General features: G+C 51.7%; 11 protein-coding genes across 11 annotated transcripts; 8 read left to right on the plus strand and 3 right to left on the minus strand.

Moving 5' to 3' along the window:
• Positions 1 to 392: 392 nt before the first annotated feature.
• COCVIDRAFT_38549 (hypothetical protein) lies at positions 393 to 1,115 on the plus strand (the record flags this gene model as incomplete). The annotated part of the gene is made up of 1 exon (XM_014700190.1): positions 393 to 1,115. One exon carries the CDS (start codon positions 393 to 395, stop codon positions 1,113 to 1,115), a length of 723 nt encoding a protein of 240 aa, XP_014555676.1.
• A 788-nt stretch (positions 1,116 to 1,903) lies between these two features.
• COCVIDRAFT_16761 (hypothetical protein) lies at positions 1,904 to 3,085 on the plus strand (the record flags this gene model as incomplete). The annotated part of the gene is made up of 1 exon (XM_014700172.1): positions 1,904 to 3,085. One exon carries the CDS (start codon positions 1,904 to 1,906, stop codon positions 3,083 to 3,085), a length of 1,182 nt encoding a protein of 393 aa, XP_014555658.1.
• Positions 3,086 to 3,855: 770 nt separating this feature from the next.
• On the plus strand, positions 3,856 to 5,967 carry COCVIDRAFT_27414 (hypothetical protein; the record flags this gene model as incomplete). The annotated part of the gene is made up of 1 exon (XM_014700191.1): positions 3,856 to 5,967. One exon carries the CDS (start codon positions 3,856 to 3,858, stop codon positions 5,965 to 5,967), a length of 2,112 nt encoding a protein of 703 aa, XP_014555677.1.
• Positions 5,968 to 6,670: 703 nt separating this feature from the next.
• Positions 6,671 to 8,187, plus strand: COCVIDRAFT_101639 (hypothetical protein; the record flags this gene model as incomplete). Its single annotated transcript, XM_014700192.1, has 3 exons — positions 6,671 to 6,806; positions 6,860 to 7,132; positions 7,211 to 8,187. The coding sequence occupies 3 exons, from the start codon at positions 6,671 to 6,673 to the stop codon at positions 8,185 to 8,187; spliced, it is 1,386 nt and encodes a 461-aa protein (XP_014555678.1).
• A 1,103-nt stretch (positions 8,188 to 9,290) lies between these two features.
• Positions 9,291 to 9,920, minus strand: COCVIDRAFT_38553 (hypothetical protein; the record flags this gene model as incomplete). Its single annotated transcript, XM_014700193.1, has 2 exons — positions 9,291 to 9,434; positions 9,477 to 9,920. The coding sequence occupies 2 exons, from the start codon at positions 9,918 to 9,920 to the stop codon at positions 9,291 to 9,293; spliced, it is 588 nt and encodes a 195-aa protein (XP_014555679.1).
• A 424-nt stretch (positions 9,921 to 10,344) lies between these two features.
• Positions 10,345 to 10,974, plus strand: COCVIDRAFT_101719 (hypothetical protein; the record flags this gene model as incomplete). Its single annotated transcript, XM_014700194.1, has 1 exon — positions 10,345 to 10,974. One exon carries the CDS (start codon positions 10,345 to 10,347, stop codon positions 10,972 to 10,974), a length of 630 nt encoding a protein of 209 aa, XP_014555680.1.
• Positions 10,975 to 11,335: 361 nt separating this feature from the next.
• COCVIDRAFT_27418 (hypothetical protein) lies at positions 11,336 to 12,336 on the minus strand (the record flags this gene model as incomplete). The annotated part of the gene is made up of 2 exons (XM_014700195.1): positions 11,336 to 12,184; positions 12,241 to 12,336. 2 exons carry the CDS (start codon positions 12,334 to 12,336, stop codon positions 11,336 to 11,338), a joined length of 945 nt encoding a protein of 314 aa, XP_014555681.1.
• Positions 12,337 to 13,430: 1,094 nt separating this feature from the next.
• COCVIDRAFT_38556 (hypothetical protein) lies at positions 13,431 to 14,409 on the plus strand (the record flags this gene model as incomplete). Its single annotated transcript, XM_014700196.1, has 3 exons — positions 13,431 to 13,433; positions 13,492 to 14,043; positions 14,092 to 14,409. The coding sequence occupies 3 exons, from the start codon at positions 13,431 to 13,433 to the stop codon at positions 14,407 to 14,409; spliced, it is 873 nt and encodes a 290-aa protein (XP_014555682.1).
• Positions 14,410 to 14,777: 368 nt separating this feature from the next.
• On the plus strand, positions 14,778 to 15,608 carry COCVIDRAFT_27420 (hypothetical protein; the record flags this gene model as incomplete). Its single annotated transcript, XM_014700197.1, has 2 exons — positions 14,778 to 15,018; positions 15,082 to 15,608. 2 exons carry the CDS (start codon positions 14,778 to 14,780, stop codon positions 15,606 to 15,608), a joined length of 768 nt encoding a protein of 255 aa, XP_014555683.1.
• Positions 15,609 to 15,874: 266 nt separating this feature from the next.
• COCVIDRAFT_101610 (hypothetical protein) lies at positions 15,875 to 17,029 on the minus strand (the record flags this gene model as incomplete). The annotated part of the gene is made up of 2 exons (XM_014700198.1): positions 15,875 to 16,301; positions 16,443 to 17,029. The coding sequence occupies 2 exons, from the start codon at positions 17,027 to 17,029 to the stop codon at positions 15,875 to 15,877; spliced, it is 1,014 nt and encodes a 337-aa protein (XP_014555684.1).
• Positions 17,030 to 17,337: 308 nt separating this feature from the next.
• On the plus strand, positions 17,338 to 18,439 carry COCVIDRAFT_16769 (hypothetical protein; the record flags this gene model as incomplete). Its single annotated transcript, XM_014700173.1, has 3 exons — positions 17,338 to 17,643; positions 17,709 to 18,027; positions 18,117 to 18,439. The coding sequence occupies 3 exons, from the start codon at positions 17,338 to 17,340 to the stop codon at positions 18,437 to 18,439; spliced, it is 948 nt and encodes a 315-aa protein (XP_014555659.1).
• Between the last annotated feature and the right edge of the window lie 5 nt (positions 18,440 to 18,444).

Below are 18,444 nucleotides of genomic sequence, written 5' to 3' on the forward strand. Positions count from 1 at the left end.
ACTATAGGATAGTCTTCGGTATATTATATCGGACCTTAAATCACGGACAAAGGGTCATATAATCACGTAATGATTCATATCGCATGGTAGCTATTATACAAATTGGTACCTTGGCAGCCCGGCACTGCCCAACAGCCGAGAAGCCGATTCGCCTATTATCCAATCCTCGGTCTTCGCGGACAAACAATGAATAGTGGTGATAAATCTAACGCGCATCAATCATGACGTATAAATAAGCAAAAAGCCCTCATCTGGCGTTTGCGCGTCGTTGTTAATACTTACCCGCGCAAACACAGATACACATCTACGAAATGGACTCCCTTGTCAGCCCGGCCAATTCTACTACGTCCTCGCTAAATTTTAAACCGGGAGATGCAGACTTCATAGGCTACATGATTGCCCTCGATGCGAGGGATGCTGCAAATGGTTCGTCTTCATTGGGATTCACAATCGCAACGGCAGTCGGCATGACCCAATACTTCTACGCAGTCCACCTTACGCTCAGAGACAAGAAAAGCCCTTTCCCACTCTGGATGCATCTTTTCTATCTAGCGCACGATAGCTCTTTTGCGTACCATTTCGCGTGCGAGGCACGCAAGTACAACTACCACTCTTACGTCATGTCCAAGGTCATAGGTCTCATAGTCTGGACATTGCTAGAGGTCTACTGTATCCACCGTACGTTGACGGTGGAGCATGAGGGACTATTCAGCCCGAGGCACAATCCAAGACAGCTTCGTCGAGCTCTTGTACTAAACACCTTCCTTCTCTTGGTATTTTACACCATTGTCAACGTACCCATCTACTTGATCGGTCCCGAGGCCTGGTTGTACTGGACCATGCTTACCAACGTCGTCATGGCCATCGGGCCAGGCCCCTATTGGCTGCAGAGAGGCTGCCGTACCGGAACCAGTTGCGTACTTGCTGGAGTCAACGTCATTGGTACCTTGTGTACATTCTGGCCGTATTCAAGGTGGGTACATGACCTACCCTCCGTCTTCGATAGCCCTATCTTCTATTGGGCAGGTGTTCCGGTTACTCTGGCTGCAGGTTACAATTTCTATGTTTTAACCACGCTGCCTGCAACAATTGAGAGGGCAGTCAAAAAAGAATGACATTTTTTTTGAACTAAGAGATATCAACAAAACAACTTGCTCATTCGATGGAAATCCCACCTGCCGGCTTTGTGGGAGCAATGGAGTTGGTACATACTCTTTTTTCAAAACGGGTTGCGTTGTTCGATAAGCGGTTCGGCTAGAGAGAATAGAGAGCGCTAACCATGGTAAAATCTCTAGCAGTAGAAGAGAAATTAAAGGTCTGGGTTATGATGCCCTTAGTCTTACATGCCCTCGTAACCAGCTTGCTTACCTCCTTCATTATAGGTGAATGAGACTTATCAAGATCCAGTAGACTTCCCCCTTTGCATTTGACAATCCACGGAAGCGTTGCTGAGATTCCGGAGTAGACCAACAGATGCATAGTCTAGCCAAGTGTGAAGCACAATCTTGAATATTGAGAGAAAGAGCCGGTATTGCGTGCCTGGCTGTGCTGTTCGTCATTGGCAGCATGGCAGAGCTCCAGTTGAGTCATACAAGCAGTGCGAGGTTATCGTTTGGATAAAATCATAAGACATAAACATAACTAGGAGGTTACAGTGTGGTACGGCTCCTACACATGACTCATAAAACTTCAACCATGGGTTGTTGTTCTCGTGGAATTGAAGTTGCAGTATTGTGCAGGACCCAACAGCAAGCACTGTGTATATGGTCCGCATTCGTTATAAGAGTTCTTCAACAATTTGTGAACTTCTTAGGCCTTAATACTTCGCTCAGTTCACGCTTACCTTCCCCTTTTCAACTTGCACAGAAAGCTTTTATATTCTTGAACACCCTCACAAGTACTCATGGTTATACATGAAAGCAATTCCTCCGAGGAAATCATATATGAGACACTGCGTCGCACTCTCAGTCCACAAATTGCTGTATCCAGTTCTTGCGGTTTTGCCAATCCCATAGAAAAGCTAGAGCCTTCGAATCAATCCGTCTTTGCAGTTATTGGGAGGGGGACATGTGGTACAGTTTTTGAGGTTGCTGGAAGCAAGATTGCGATCAAAAAGGGCTCGGATAAATACGGACTCTGGGTCGATGCCAATCTCACACACGAAGCAAGCCGGGCTGTTATGGAAATGAAGGTATATTTGGAGAGTATTTTCCCAGATTCCTCGATCCCTCTTGTGCCACAAGCTCATGGATGGGTGCACGATGAAGAGTTGGAAAAGTGGTGGTACATCAACAGATCACAGTTCCCTGATGATGACAACGAGATTGGATTCTTGTTTTACGTGGAGCGCATCTCGCCGCTTCCGGAAGCCACACGCACAGCACTTATCAGAAAGTATTTTCCCAGGGAGTTCCAAGATATCTCCCTCAGAGATCCTAGCAATAGGACTTGCTTGATCCGACCATACCTTGGAATGAGGCGAACCGATCACGAGTTGAAGCACCCTGCTGAAACTCTACAAAACTTCCCGCTACATCTAGACCAGATGGAAGAGATAGGTTTGGATATAGCACAATTCTCTCGAGAAATGGCGATTGGGCTGGCTATCATACACTGGAGAGTGGGGCTCGATGGTATGGACATGGAATTTGGTTTAGGAAGTGTCGCCAATGATCTGGAAGTTTTTCCTCTTATCGAAAACTTTGAGAAGATCAACCCCTTTAGCGTTCCTGTTAGAAACATGGCTCGGCGTCCGACTCATCTATGGATGCTGGACTTTGACAAAACTAGTAAGCTCGACTTCAATGACTGGAAGAAAGCTCGGGGACGAATGGTCACAGCGGTCACGGGGAATGATCCTTACTTTCCAAACCCAGCCACATCGGGTGAGAAGGAGAAACTGGTTTGGTCAAACTTTGAGGAAGTGTATCTTCAAGCTGCCTGCGCGGTGTTAAAGATGCATCCTACACTTTCTGAAAAGGTGAGGACCCGGAAATATCCAGAAGCCTTCCTGATTGACTGGAAGAAGAGAGCTCAATCGTTGGAGGAAACAAAAGATGGTTCTTTTATAAAGTTTGTAGGCTAGACACGTCGGTGTGCAATACTTTTCGGGAAAGTTTTGCGGCAACTTCAATAACTCCATCTCATAATGTATTTGCATAAAAAGCAAAGTAGAACGGTATGCACTCTTAATTAGTCTTGAAGGATCATACGTACCGTAAGCATCCACACCCCGTGTAACACCATGGCGCGACTCCCGTCACTCACAGTCGGACGAATTTATGAGAAGGTGCAATTCTCAGTATTCCAGGAGTCACCACCAATGTGGCGGTACTTTCCCATGTGTATGGTAGCTTAGCGCCAACAGTATATAGGCTGGATCTCCAAGAGATTCAAACACTCAACCTTGCCTTATACTTTTACAGACCGAATTCCTGCTATGCCTATCAGGCAAACCTCTATTAGGTACGACAACTAAATATAATACTATTATATGAAGGCAGCAGGACAGCTAACTACTGGTAGATCCAGCACATTACGTGACTATCACGTGACCCGGACGCTACTACCTTACAAAACGGAGCTCCAACCGAGCGGCCCTTCCGTTTCCTATCCCTATCCAGATAAGCACAGCCGCGACTCCCTTCACCCATGGGCGCAATCCCCTAATCCATAGGCGCGATTTCTCTCAACTATGGGTGCGATTTCTCTCAACTATGGGTGCGATTTCCGTAATCTATGGCACTAGCGTACACAGAGCATACTTAAGCTCCTCCAACTGACCTCGAAACTTCAGTAACTTTAACGTCACATTTTACACATTCATAAATCATCATCACCACCACCACCAACACGATGGCGCCTTCTGCTACACCACGCAAGCAGCCTCCAAGCGTTGACGACATTCTACGAGACCACCGTGAGAAGCAAGCCGCCTCCGCAAAACCGCGATACATTCCAAAGGCTGAGCGGGAACGGATCGCGCTCGAAAAGCGCAAGAAGGAAGTGGAAGAGGCACAAAAGAGGCGAGAGGCCAGCAGCGGCGACGACCGAATATGGAAGCCCTCACAGGACGGGTCTTCACAGAACGGCGCACCATCCATACCTGTAGGCCCACGAGTGATGCGAGACGCGCCCACCGAGCCGTCGTCTATGCGAGATCGCAGAGGTGACATGGCGCCACCACCGCCACCACCATCCGAGAATCGAAAGAGCAAGCGACCCGCCGAGGACATAGAAGCCATTATGATTCGAGAGCGTTACCTGGGCCCCGAAGCAAACAAGTCGACGTTTTCGGCCGTTAAGAAACGCCAGAGGACTACGGAGAAGAAGTTCAATTTCGAGTGGGACTCCTCAGAAGACACATCTCATCAATCCCAACTCATCCCCCAATCAAGCGCCAATGGTAGGATCGTTGGTCGGGGCATACAAGGTGGTTTTCATGACGATGTCAAGACCAAGGCAACACAGATGTATGCTCAGATGATTGCCAAGGAGGATCCCGTGCACGGTCAAGAGAGAGCACAGCAACTATTAGATATGGACAGGCGGCGGCAACAACAGGGTGGCCGCGCGCAACTCGACAAGCACTGGAGTGAGAAGAAGCTGGAGTATATGCGTGAACGCGATTGGCGCATCTTCAAAGAGGAGTTCGGCATTACGACCAAGGGAGGCGCAATACCGAATCCCATGCGCAACTGGGGCGAGTCGGGGCTGCCAGACGAGCTCATGCACATTATCAACCAGGTTGGGTACGTGGAGCCTTCGCCTATCCAACGTGCGGCCATACCCATTGCTCTGCAATGTCGCGACCTCATTGGCGTGGCCAGGACCGGTTCGGGTAAGACTGCTGCCTTTGTCCTGCCGCTACTGGCCTACATCATGCAGCTGCCTCGTCTGACGGCAGCTAATCTCAACGACGGCCCTTATGCCCTCATCCTGGCTCCAACGCGTGAATTGGCACAGCAAATCGAGGCGGAGACGCGCAAGTTTGCGGCGCCACTAGGCTTCAATACTGCAGTCCTTGTTGGTGGTCATCAGATTGAAGAGCAAGCATTCCAGATGCGTGACGGTGCTGAAGTCGTCATTGCCACGCCCGGTCGTCTGGTAGACTGCCTTGAGCGACACTTGCTGGTTCTCAACCAATGCACCTATGTCATCATGGACGAGGCAGACAAGATGATTGACATGGGTTTCGAAGAGCCAGTCAACAAGATTCTCGAGGCGCTGCCCGTCAACAATGAGAAGCCCGACGACAATAGCGCCGAAGATGGCGATGTCATGCGGAGGGGCATGTACCGTCAGACGATGATGTACACGGCCACTATGGCGCCGGCGCTTGAACGAATTGCGACACAGTACCTGCGTCGTCCTGCCATGGTGACGGTGGGCAACCAGAACGAGGCGACTGACACGGTTATTCAGCGAGCAGAGTTGATCGAGGGAGAAGACAATCGGAAGAGACGGCTACAGGAGATTCTCACGTCTGGCCAGTTCAAACCGCCCATCATTGTCTTCAACAACAACAAGCGCGGCTGCGATGCCCTGGCTCGCGACATTCAGCGGATGGGATTCTCAGCGACGACGCTGCATGGGTCAAAGACGCAGGAACAACGTGAAGCAGCGCTTGCGTCGCTCAAGTCTGGAAAGTCGAGCGTCATGGTTGCGACTGATTTGGCGGGTCGTGGTCTCGACATTGACGGCGTATCTTTGGTGGTCAATTTCACCATGGCGTCAACCATCGAAGCTTACACACACCGCATTGGTCGTACGGGTCGTCTGGGAGCGGACAAGCATGGTGTAGCAATTACCTTCTGGGGCAAAGCAGACGCCGAAGTGCTCTACGAGCTCAAGAAGATTATCTCAAAGAGCGAGATCAGCAGATTGCCTGAAGAGTTGCGCAACCACCCGTTAGCGCAGCAAAAAGGCAACAAGAAGGGTGAGATGGCGAGCAGGCACATCACATAGAGATGAAGGGATGGAGACGCAGGGACAAAGGCAATGACCCCTTTTCATGTAGTGGGGTATGGAGTGCTTGTGTTTGAGTGTGGATGCGTATGCGCAACAAATGGCATGTCGCGTGATGGTGGCACGGGGAAGTGGTGGGTGGTGACAAGCTTTGGATGGCCGAGCCGATTGCAATCACAATGACAATGGCAGAGTGGATCTACCCCGGACTCTACTGCGCTAGTCTCCAAACGGCTAGACTGAGGGGGGCAATGTCTGGCTTGGTCGGGTTGGGCAGCTTTGCCCGCGAATCAAGGGCAGACGAGATGCATACATACACGGTACATTAGTATACCGTTATGTATTTAACTAATGATACATAGTATAGGTAGTGTATTCAGTACTACTTAACTCCCATGCATGCACCGACTTACGTATGCCTATGCTCGTGCTCGGCACACATCCCCGCCCTGTTCACTTCACCAACAGGGCTTGTCCTTAATCAAGTCCACTTCCAAACGGCCCGTTTTGCTTTGCCCTCGTTCGCGCCCCATCAGCCGTAGCCATGTCGGACGCATTGACGTGGGTCTGTTCTTCGCTCGTGGCGTGCCATCCGCCGCCTCTGACTGACTGTCGTCTTGCTGACATTGTTGTTGTTATTGTTGCCGTCATCAATGTTGGATTGACCAAGAAGCGTCGGTGTTGGGTGAGTTGAAGCCTCGCCATGGCCTCGCTCTCCCTCTCCCTTTCCCTTTCCCTCTCCCGCTCCCTACCGGCCAGTGCAACGTCTGCTGCTCTTGCCGCCGAGACGACACCGGCACAGGGCTCGCTCGAGTCCGCCGGTGCGGGCATAACTGGAGGTCAGTCCCTTCGCTACCAAGCCACAAACTCCAACCTTACCACGGTACCACAGGCTACACGGGCAACTCGGTTCCTCTCAAAATCATCATTGCCTTCTTTCTAGGCCTCGCCCTCTACAATGCCCTTGAGCTCATCATCCTCGCCTTTGTCACCTTCCAGCACTACCATGGACTTTACTTCTGGTCGCTCGTCATCAGCGCCTTTGGCATCATACCATATTCACTGGGCTTCATCATCAAGTTCTTCCGTCTGCTCGACCCAAACGCTAATGTCGGATATGTGGCCATTGTTTTTCTCACCATCGGCTGGTATACCATGGTCACGGGTATGTATGCTGCCGCTTCGCGCGGCCACCACCAAGTAGAGAACCTGCATCGAGACTGACACTCAACTTTGCATGCAGGTCAATCCGTCGTCTTGTGGTCGCGCCTGCACCTCGTCACCAACTCGCGCCGCACCCTCCGCTGGACTCTGTACATGATCATCTGCAATGGCATTCTACTGCACTCGATCACCACGGTTCTGACCTTTGGCTCAAACTCGAATACCCTCTCGCCCGCTACCTTGGCCCGCTTCGTCCGCGCCTACTCTATCATGGAAAAGACACAGATGTTGGGCTTCTTTTTGCAGGAGACAATCTTGTCCATCATCTACATCAAAGAGACAATCAGGCTGCTCAGGCTCTCTCAGTCCGTCCAAGGCGATACGCGCAGCTTTGATGACGGCGCCACCATTGGCCAGCTCAGGCAGGCCAGTGTCCGGAAAACAATGTACCAGCTTCTCGCCATCAACGTCTTGATCATCATCCTAGATCTCGCTCTGCTATCCATGGAATTTGCAAATCAATATCTTATCCAGACAACGCTCAAGGGTGTCGTATACTCTGTCAAGTTAAAACTGGAATTCGCTGTTCTCGGCAAACTGATCCAGCTTGTGCGCGATCGCACAGAATCTGACCCTAGTCTCAATGCCAATCCCTTCTCCAGCCCTGCCGCATACGCCAACCATCGCAACAACAGCTCCAACTTCCAAAACGTGAATTGTACCGGAACATGCACCCTCGAGCGCCGCAACACCCTTACCCTAGAGAAGTCAAGTAGCACCAACACCAGTGCCAACCGCCCAGACACTGCGCGCCGCGCCAACGGGCCCACAAGCAGCCCGCTCATGTACGACTTTGGCAACCAACAGTACCCTGATTTTGTGGACCCGCGCCGTCTCAATTCTAACCTGACGCATCCTGAGCTGCAGGCATCTAACAGAGCCGATCAGGATGGGTGGGAGACGCGTGATGAGGCTACAGAGCGGCGCAGTAAGAGGCGCCGGGTCAAGAGGGCGAGTTGGATTGATTTGGAAATGGACAAGTTCAACATTGAATGATTTTTTTTTCTGTTGTTGTTTTTGCATGCTCTGAACTGGCGTTTATGGGAACAGATCAAAAGATGGAAATGTATGGACTCATGTATACATATACCCCTAGACACCGTCGTCCGAGTTTTCTTGTATTTCTGGTCGATTCGATTATATACTCATATTGTAATTTCAAGTCAGAGCCTAGGAAGGCTTGTAGGGATGTGGGGTGGTAGGCTATTTCTTTTATTCTTCTTTCTCGTCACTTGATTGTCAAGGGGGTGCGAGTAGCGACATTGAGCGAAGCATAGCTGTGATATTATGGAAAAGGAAGATGTCATGAACATGTTCAGTTGCACCACTCAAAGCACAACGTACAAACATATTAGCATCAATAAACATATCACATACATATTATATGTGAAAATAAAACCCTGGCTACTTTTTCTAAGAAAGTACATTGATATTCGAGAGGCAGTAATAGTAAGCATACCAACTAGCTTAGCTGAGGACAATTCAGATCAAGGATGCTCCTCTTATAACCACGATTCTCGATCTTGTCATGTATTTCAGTTTTTCTCTTCGAAACCATATCTGAATACTCTTATTCGTCCTGCAACAGTTCATTGGAGCCTACCTCTTCATACTCGAACTACTAGCTTGCTGCTTTGCTGCTGCCACTGCTGTTGTAGCGTTGCCACCTGCTCGGCCACCTTAACTACTATCGTACACACGTACTAGACCAAGCGCCCAATCACGTGTCCTCGCTATCGATAAGACCCGCCCTCATCGGGAGCCACAAGGCCCGCCTGTGATGTGGATGTGACGAAGAGCATAGCAAAACAGTTACTCAGACCCAATGGCATTCACTCATAGCTTGTCACTCTATACTCCAGCTTCGTAGTCAGGGTCACGCTGCCTTGTGACTTCGTCTACTGGAGACACCTTGTTGATTACGGAGCTATCTCTGTTCTTCCACTAATACGAGATGAAAGCAACTGAGAGAGTGCAATTACTATCCGTGCATGCAGTCTCACATCTTCCAGTCACAGTCCTTGGCCCTACCTCTGGTGCTCTGGCGTGCGTCATAGCTCATAAGATCATTTGTATGCCATCATATGCTACGCACCCTCTCAATCCTGCCTGCCCTTGAGTAACCGCTTCGTCACCTTGTCCTTTTCGATAATGTAAACGTGTGCGCCCCAACCGGAAAGTGCGTCACGGTCGACGGCGTTGAGTAGCGCCTGTGAAATGGTCTCGAACAGGTCCTCTGGGCCCTAGATTGAACATTAATACATGATTCAGGGCAAGAGTGGCGCTGAAGAACCCACCAGATCTGGCTCCCACAGCCCCTCACATGTTCCAAACAGCTGGTCGCTCGCTGTTCCGCTTACGATGAAGTCCTTTGCAAAGTCGATGCACCCAATGCTGTCGAAACCGCAGATGAAAGGCTTCCCGCTCGTCTGGTTGATACCTGCAATCACCGGGCTGATGAAGTATGGGCCAAAGCGCCTCTCGTACAGACTTGAGCTGACGAGGTTGGCCATGGTCTGTGGGCTGATGTTGCGTTCTTCGCGAAGACGGTACATATTGACCTTGTAACGAAACAAGTCGGATACGGTCGAAACATCGGTGGCGAGACCCGTCAGCCCAAGGAAAACGTCGCCGTATTGGAAGATCTTAGGGAAGTTGTTGGACACGGTGAGGGCCTGCATGCCGAGGCGGAGGTCGCAGGCAATGGCCACGCAGTCCTTGCCCACCATTGCCACGCAGGCGCCGCCGTCTATTGGAATTGTTAGATGGGCATGTGGTATTGCGGTTGTATAAGAAGCGTACTTATGGAGAATGGCGACGACTATTGCGATTAGCTGTGTCCATGTCCAGACGAATGCGGGGAGCTTACCATGGCTGCAGGAGTGATGTGATATCTGGCGAGACAGCAGAGATAGCTGCAGCAATAAGAGCAGGGGATTTGTATTCGGCCGTAAATCTAGAATCAAGCAAAGGTGGTGTTGGCAGTGGTTGTGATGCACCCAGGTAGCAGCTCAGTACGCGGCGGCGCGAGCAAGCTCCACCCTAGGACAAGGCAAGGCTACTTCGCAGCTTAAACCCGCCTTGGCACTGGGAACTTTTGATCTCCACGCCTGCATGCCCGCATCTTGATCGCAAACACGCAATCCACACAAGATGAGCGCCCCAAAGACGGTCGAAATTGCAAAATCATTGCCGCCGCGCCTGCTGCGCTTCTTCCAAAAGTACCCTCCGCCTGCGTTGTTCCCTTACCTCGCATCCCCACTTCCAAATCCATCGCAACCGGCAGCCAACACAACATCAACCACCCCGCCCACCGACCCCAATGCCTCAATTAGCGAGATGGCGGCACCAAATAACACTCCAATACCCTCGAGCGCACCCCAAAACTCAAACATACCGCCAGAAGCGCACAAACTTCCCTACCCAAACCCTTTCCTCCCACACAAGAACTTCGCAACCGGACGATGGCAGAGCCCCGCCTATGGACTGCGCAAGCAGGCCGACCTGGTGAAGCTTGCTTCTGAGCACGGTGTTGTCGATCTACTACCATGGACCATCAAAAAGCCGGGTGAGAAGGAGCGACAGAGGGTGGATAGGGGTTTGCAAGTCAAGGGCACGGGCGAGGGACAAAAGGTCAAGGGAAAGCTGTGGGAACGAACGCTCAAGGGCCGCCTAGAGATGAGGCGACAGGCTATGCTGAACATGCCTGCCTTGATTCAGGAATGGAAGCAAAAGGGACATGGCAGGGGCTGGAAGAAGTGGCCGAGTGGCAAGGCAAAATAAGTCTGTCCGTGTTTGAGTGTTCGTGGGCAGCTTCAAATCTTTTTTTTTTCAACACCCATATGTACAATGTATGAATCCAATCCATTCCATTAGCGCAACAACACATGGGCTAAAGCTGGCTCGAAGTCTGATCAAGATGAAAAAAAAAACAATTGCTGATTGGGTATCCTTCTGACGAAATCTATCTCTTTCATAACCCGCCAAGTACATACCATGTATGCGTGTATGTGTGCACGCCCAACAAACTAACATAAGAATGCTGTGTGTGCAAGTATGCATCGCCTGTATAACAAAATGCCCTACCAATTTACCCAAGCTTTCCACGCGCCATGAGACTGCAATCAACCAAGACTGCTATACATCACATGACCATCTCTTCGTCTCCATAGCCACCGCGTAAACCATACTCACGTGCAAATGCATACGCTCCGTAATTGTTCTCCATGTCGATGACGCTTCCCACGTGCTTCTGCCAGAGGCCATTGCCAGTATTGTATACCGGATCAGTGGCTTGATTGTATCTGTTGGCCTCCTTGAGAGCCTGCTGAGCTCGTGCCGACTCTTCATACTCGCGCATTGCCATCATCTCATAACCTGAAGACATGTATGGTTCGGCGTTTGCTGCGGCCATGGCCTGCTCTGATTCTTGCTGCTGCATTGCGTTCTGCTGAGCAGCATCCTCGGCTTGCTGCCTCTCATATCTTAGCTTGGCCATTGCTTCTTCTTGCGCCAGGCTGGTAGGGGGCCAGTCGTAAAGCTGCCTCGACATGTTGTAGTCAGTGCCTGCTGGGTGTCCCTGGCGTCCTGAGGGGGGCGAGATGCGCCATAGCTCGAGGAGACGCAGGCGCTGGTCGTCGTCTGCGTTCTTGAAGAGATCAATCTGAGAAGGAAAGAGCAGAGAGGGATCTATGCTGTTTCTCAGAAGTACAGCTTCCAGATCCGACTCATTGATTTGCGTCTTCAGACTCGGCTCTGAAGCACTGCGAAGAGGGACATGATGCGAGTGTGTGTAATGCTGTGAAGCGTAGACGATGTTCTTTGGGGCGGGCTCTGGCTCTGGTTGCTGTACTGGCTCGAGGAGAGGTGGTTGCACTTGGGTTTGTGAAAGGGTCATGTTGGCCGAGAACAGCCTAGTCAGCTCGTCTTGCTGCATGTTTGCGTCTTGTTCAGCCTTGGGCTGCACGTTGATGCCGGTGGAAATTACGCCACACTATGACGTAGGGTTAGTGGATGTTGATTGTAAGTGCCAGAGCGTTGGCGGCTTACGTGAGAGCAAGAGATGTTTTGGGAAAAAGCAAAAGGACTGAACGAGACAGGCGTGTCGTAGGAGCAAGAGCAGTGGTGAAGGAGCATTGGTTGCATCTCTGTGTCGGGGTTTCGAGAGCAAGTCGGGATCTGAGGAGGGGTAATGGTGTAGAAAACGGCAGTTGAGCAATGGAGATGGAACGAAGGAGTGAGGAGTAGGCGGAGCAAGCTAGTGGACAAGTGGAAAGGAAGTAAACAACGGACCCTGATGTCTGTTGCTAGGCTGTGTGTTGTGTCAAGCCGCAGTTCTTGAGCGTGAGCGTTGGGCGCTGATGAGTACTGGCACAGTAGGCGCGTGAGTGGGAAACAAACACAGGAACAAGATCCAGATCAACAAACTCGAGTCGGTTCAGCAGTCAAGGGAGGGAGGGGGAGCAAGGGGGGAGCAGTTGGCAGCAACGTGGTGGTGGCCGTGGTCCCTTAAGTACATACCGTCCAGTGTAGCGCGCTGTCGGGTCATGCGTGAAGGCGGGATGATTCTGGGAAATTTGTCGCCCACAGTCCAATTAGTGTCGACGCGTTGAAACCCAACCTGTTCGGCTAGCCGGTGGACAGCCAATCGAGTGCATCTGAAGCCTGTGAATAGTCGTCGGTTTGGGGCGACAACTCATCACGTCTTTACAGGCGTATGCACCGCTCGACGTCGCCCACTCGCCCGCCATTGGAGGGGTTCCGGCGGAAGAAGCCGGGGATCAAAGCACGGCCTGCACGTGACTTTGCACCGCCGTACGTACGTACCTGGTCGCTACAGTCATGTCAGAATGGCACAAGCATGTGCACCAGCTAACTCAGCAGGGCGACTATATATATATTTGCAGAAGTGGTTGCAACGTACACTAGACACTAATACGTTGGCCCTGGCTGTGCTGCTCTGCTCTTATAGTGAGGACTATGTAGGTAGCGTGTCGGGGCCGGGGGTCTCCTTGGCACGCTAGTGGTGAGCTGTTGGAGCTTGCGCAGATACACCATTGCCTATTGCCTATTGCCTGGTACTACAAGCATCACCAACACCACCGGGCAAGCACAGCTCCCGACATCGTCCAATCCAGCACTCGAATTGTACCCACTGCACAAGCAGAGTGGCTGTTTGAGCACGACTTGAACACGACACCAATTACACACGACCGTCATAACCACCCACTTCCTCCACCATGGTAAACAGCCCCCCGCCCGCTCGACACGCACCCAGGAGGCAAACTGACATTGCTGCAGACGTCAATAGGCACAGGCTATGACCTGTCCAACTCGGTCTTCTCGCCCGACGGTCGCAATTTCCAGGTCGAGTATGCAGTCAAGGCGGTAGAGAACGGCGGCACAGCTCTGGGCATCAGGTGCAAGGATGGTGTTGTGCTCGCTCTCGAGAAGCTTGTCAGCAGCAAGCTGATCAAGCCTGGCGCCAACAAGCGCATAGCAACCGTCGACCGCAACATGGGCGTCGTGTCTTCTGGTCTCCTCCCCGACGGTCGCCACTTCGTCTCCCGAGCCCGTGACGAGGCGGCGCAATGGCGGCAGCTCTACAAGGCCCCCATTCCTTCCTCGTCTCTCGCCGACCGCATGGGAAGCTACGTTCAGGCATACACGCTTTACTCGAGTGTACGGCCATTCGGCATAACGGCCATTATTGCCGGCTGGGATTCCGAGGCCGAGTTGCCCGTCGACGGACAAGTTGGCTCGGGTCCTTCTGTTGGCTCGGGAGGCAAGAGAGAGGGCGCCAAGCACGGCGGCCCATCTCTCTACATGATTGAGCCGAGTGGCCTCTACTGGGTACGCAAAATGACTAGACAATATGTATACAATGACTAATCGGTCCAGGGATACTACGGTGCAGCTACAGGCAAGGGCCGCCAGGTTGCAAAGTCGGAGCTCGAGAAGTTGAATCTGCACGAGGGCCAGCTTTCATTAGAAGAAGGCGTCAAGGAGGCAGCGCGCATCATCTACGTCGCACACGATGACAACAAGGACAAGGAATTTGAGCTTGAGATGACGTGGATCAGCAATCTCGACGGACCGACCAAGGGTAGACATGAGGAAGTGCCCAAGGACATTCGGGAAGAGGCTGAGAGGCTTGCAAAGAAGGCGCTCGAGGGGGATGATGACGATGACGAGGAGGAGGAGAAGATGGAAGAGTAAATGAATGGCTGCTCGAGTCGAGCCAGTGGATAAAAGTACAGACCCTGACGATGCGTAACGAGCGGCTTTTGCACAAGCCTTAACGATCAATGAACAAGATTCACACTAGCAAAGCATTGCGGCCATGTATGCATGCGGCCCGCTTGCTTCCCATGCTGTGCTTCGCTTCGTCTTGCCCTTCCACTTGTGGAGTGACAGTTAGCAGCACCCGCGTCATCGAGATGCAGGTACGTCGGCCCCACTAGCGCGTCATTGCAAACTCGTCTCAACAACAATCCGCCCTGGCCTTCCTTTATAACATTGCTGCGTCGCCCATATCCGCTTGTATCCAGGCCCCATACTCGCAATTCGTCTGCAGTCTGCCCACCATGGCCCCAAAGCTTGTCCTCATCCGCCACGCCCAGGCCCAGCACAACGCTACCAACGACTGGTCGATACGTGACCCTCCACTAACCGAGCTCGGTGAACAGCAATGCCGCGAGCTGCACGAGCATCTGAAGCAGAACGAAATTGGCAACCAAATTGAGCTCATTGTCGTGAGTGCACAAAGAAGAACGCTCCAAACCGCCACCATTGGACTCGACTGGCTCATCAAAAAGGGCACAAAGGGTAAGACGAGCATTGGGGAATGGTGAACCAGAGCGAGTAATGGCTAATAGAGCCTCATCACAGTCATTCCCGACGCAAACTGGCAAGAAAACGCAGACAAGCCCTGCGATACGGGGACCCCCCTCGACGTCATTTCCAAGGAGTTCCCGCAGTACGACTTCTCCGTCGTCGACCCCTCATTTCCAGACAAGACGACAAACGGCCCCAAGAACCCGTATGCTTTTACCGAAAAGGCCATTGTGGCGCGCGGCCAACGATGCCTCGAGGATCTATATTCACGGCCGGAAAAGGTGATTGCTGTAGTTTCGCACTCTGGCTTCCTGCGCACCGCCATATGTAACCGCATGTTTTTCAATGCCGACTACCGTGTGTTTGACTTTGACGAAGAGGCCATGAAGAAGCAGCCGGGCACTTTTGTGCTCAAGGAGAGCGACGAGACAGACAAGAGTGGCGGTGGCATGGGCAGGAGCGAGGTTGGTGTCTTTGGCATCGTGCCTGGGGACTTTCCACCAGAGGTGGATGAGCAAGACGTGGCAAAGGAGGCAGACAAGGTGGATGACGAGGCTGCAAGAGAGAAACCGAGTGCATAATCTCGCCGGCTACATCCAAGAATACACAATCATACACGCGGTCTGTCGTTGTTTGATCTTCACCAAATACCCTTTCTCCAGACAACATCCAGCAAACCAATCTACAACGTGACTGCGCATCAGTAATTTGGGTTTCGCATTTGCATTGATATCGTTATGTGGAATCATGACAGGTCCAACCCTCCGTTTTGTAAACCTTTTCCTTGAGACAACCATGGGGATCCCCCGTGTGGCTGACTACAGCTTCCGTCGAGAAGTTTCCCACTTTACCAGCCAGTCGGAGCAAATTGAAGATGATGCTTCCAATGCTTGTACTTTCCTTCCCACGCAGCATTGAAAGCGGCCATGGCTTCTTCTTCCCTGGCCCCCTTGATTGCCAGACTGACGGCTTGGCCATACAGTACATGCAGCTCCGTACTTGCCCGCGCCAGACGCTGGTTGTTCAAAAACACCGCCAGTGGTTCCTTGGACCAGCGAGTCTGGATGTGAATTGTGACTGTTTCAAGCAATACGGCATTCCCAATGTGGTCATTCGTACGTGTCTTTCCACTCGTCAGTCTGCGAAACTGCAACAGTGGCTTTATCCATTTCTCTCGCAAACTAAACTTGGGGGCACTATCGTGAAGCTGAACCCAAATTTGTAGCTGTTGAAGATTGATGAGTTTCTTCGAGGCTGTCTTGCATGCTTTGGACCTAGAGAAACGACAGAGAAACATGGTTGGTAAGTTATTTCTTACAGTCGTTGCACAAAACGCTCAGAGAGAGAAAAAGAACGGGAAAAGGAAGAAGGAAAAAACATGTCTTGAGGCAATCGCAGCATTGTATCCCACTCACCAACTATGCGTGTGCTTGTCCTGCCAGACTTGATGATCGGTCCGCTGAGGATGTCCATATGTGTTGTAGTGGAGATGCAACTTTGTTATATTTTGCAGACTGGTGCTTGACACGACGCCGAAGAAGCTATTCATTCTCTTCGGCGCATCGAATATGAAGACAGTTTTGCAGTAGAGAAATTTGGTCGTCTCCAGGTGGACCTGTTTGCATACCAGACTTAGGGCGTACAGCGAGCTGAGCCAGTTGGTCTGTAGGCCATGTACCATAATATACTTACCCAATGATCTGGAGAAGCGCACAACGGACGGAGCAAGAGAATTGTCAGATTCTGAACCAGAGAGAAGGGCCCCCTCTTTCTGAGAAGAGATTCCCAAGCATAGCTTGATCGTCTGGGGTTTCCGTTGTTTGAACTGACTGCCTTTTGCGGCTACTTCACAGTGATGCTCCCGGTCGAAGTAGTACTTGTAGATTTGGTTTCTGATTTCGCCTGGTAGGGCCAAGAAACCCCGCAGCTGCTTTGGTGGATAGATTGCGGGTCTATAGGCACGAGAGTAGAGACTAGGCGATATTGTTGTGACTGGCGACATCTGGGACGTGTCTACGTGAGAGAGAGAAACAGAGAGTCACAGGTGTTGAGCTGTTTTGGTTCGGGTTAGTTGTGTAAGGTAGGTTAGTCGAATCCAGTAAATTTAATCAATTCGGAGCGAGTGCTCAATCAAACATGCCGCCCGTAAGTGTATTGACGGTGAGGTAAAGTGGAGTTGAGGGTTGCCAGCCTGGACGCCCCCCACCTTGAGAACTGGATCGCACGCCGACGCTAGCCCCGCTCGGGATTAATGAAAACAGCAGCTGCACCTCAATCGCCCGTGCTATCATACCGCCCCCGTCAAACACCATGTCTTGTTCACTCTTCCGCCCACGTATCCTCTTCCGCCAACCTCAATTCCTTGCCAGCCGTGCCTTGAGCACCTCCCGACCGTACGCATCCCGCCTCCGCCAGCCAGGCGAACCCACAGGCCCCAACGAGCCTCCAGCCCACATCTCTGCCCCGTCATCCAAGTCGCCCCTCAAGGTCTGGCCCATTGTTGCCATCTTCGCAACAGGCACGTTTTTGTTCAAGAAGATAGTCGACGACCGCAAGGGTGAAGGCTACCAACCAAAAGGACCCATTCAAGGCCATTCACCAAGTGGTAAGGGACAAGTACGGCCTTCGCATCCTCATTAGCCAGTCAGACAAACATAGCAAAGATGCCTGCCATTGAACAGACCGACATTGGCGCGCGTACCTCTCCTCTGTGGTCCAAGGACGATGTAACAGTGCTCTTTGTCCTCGGTGGTCCTGGTGCTGGAAAGGGCACGCAGTGCCAGAAGCTTGTCAACGACTACGGTTTCAAGCATCTTTCTGCTGGTGACCTGCTGCGCGAGGAGCAGGATCGAGAAGGCAGCCAGTTTGGCGAGATGATCAAGACGTACATCAAGGAAGGTACTATTGTACCTATGGAGGTGACGGTAAAGCTGCTCGAGAACGCCATGCGGAGTAGCATGGAGAGTGGCGAGAACGACAAGAAGCTGTTTTTGATTGATGGTAGGTACAATTCCAGTCCCCAAGTTGCGCTCTTGTACTCGTGCAATATCGGTCCACAATTCTCACCAAATTTGTTTCAATGATTATAGGATTCCCACGCAAGCTTGACCAGGCCCATGCATTTGAGCGTGCGGTGTGCCCGTCCAAGTTTACCCTCTTTTTCGAGTGCTCCGAGGGTGTCATGGAGAAGCGACTTCTGCACCGGGGCGAGACTTCGGGCCGGGCAGACGACAACCCAGAGAGCATTAGGAAGCGGTTCAGGACTTTTGTCGAGACGAGCATGCCGGTGGTGAACGAGTTCGAATCTCAGGGCAGGGTCGTCAAGGTCAATGCTGAGCAGGAACCCGATGCCGTGTACAGGGATGTGCAGGCAAAACTCAAGGAGCGCGGTGTGGAGCCCATCAGCCGCTAGATTAC

Source organism: Bipolaris victoriae (genome assembly GCF_000527765.1).
Source record: "Bipolaris victoriae FI3 unplaced genomic scaffold scaffold_52, whole genome shotgun sequence".
Taxonomy (NCBI): Eukaryota; Fungi; Ascomycota; class Dothideomycetes; order Pleosporales; family Pleosporaceae; genus Bipolaris; species Bipolaris victoriae.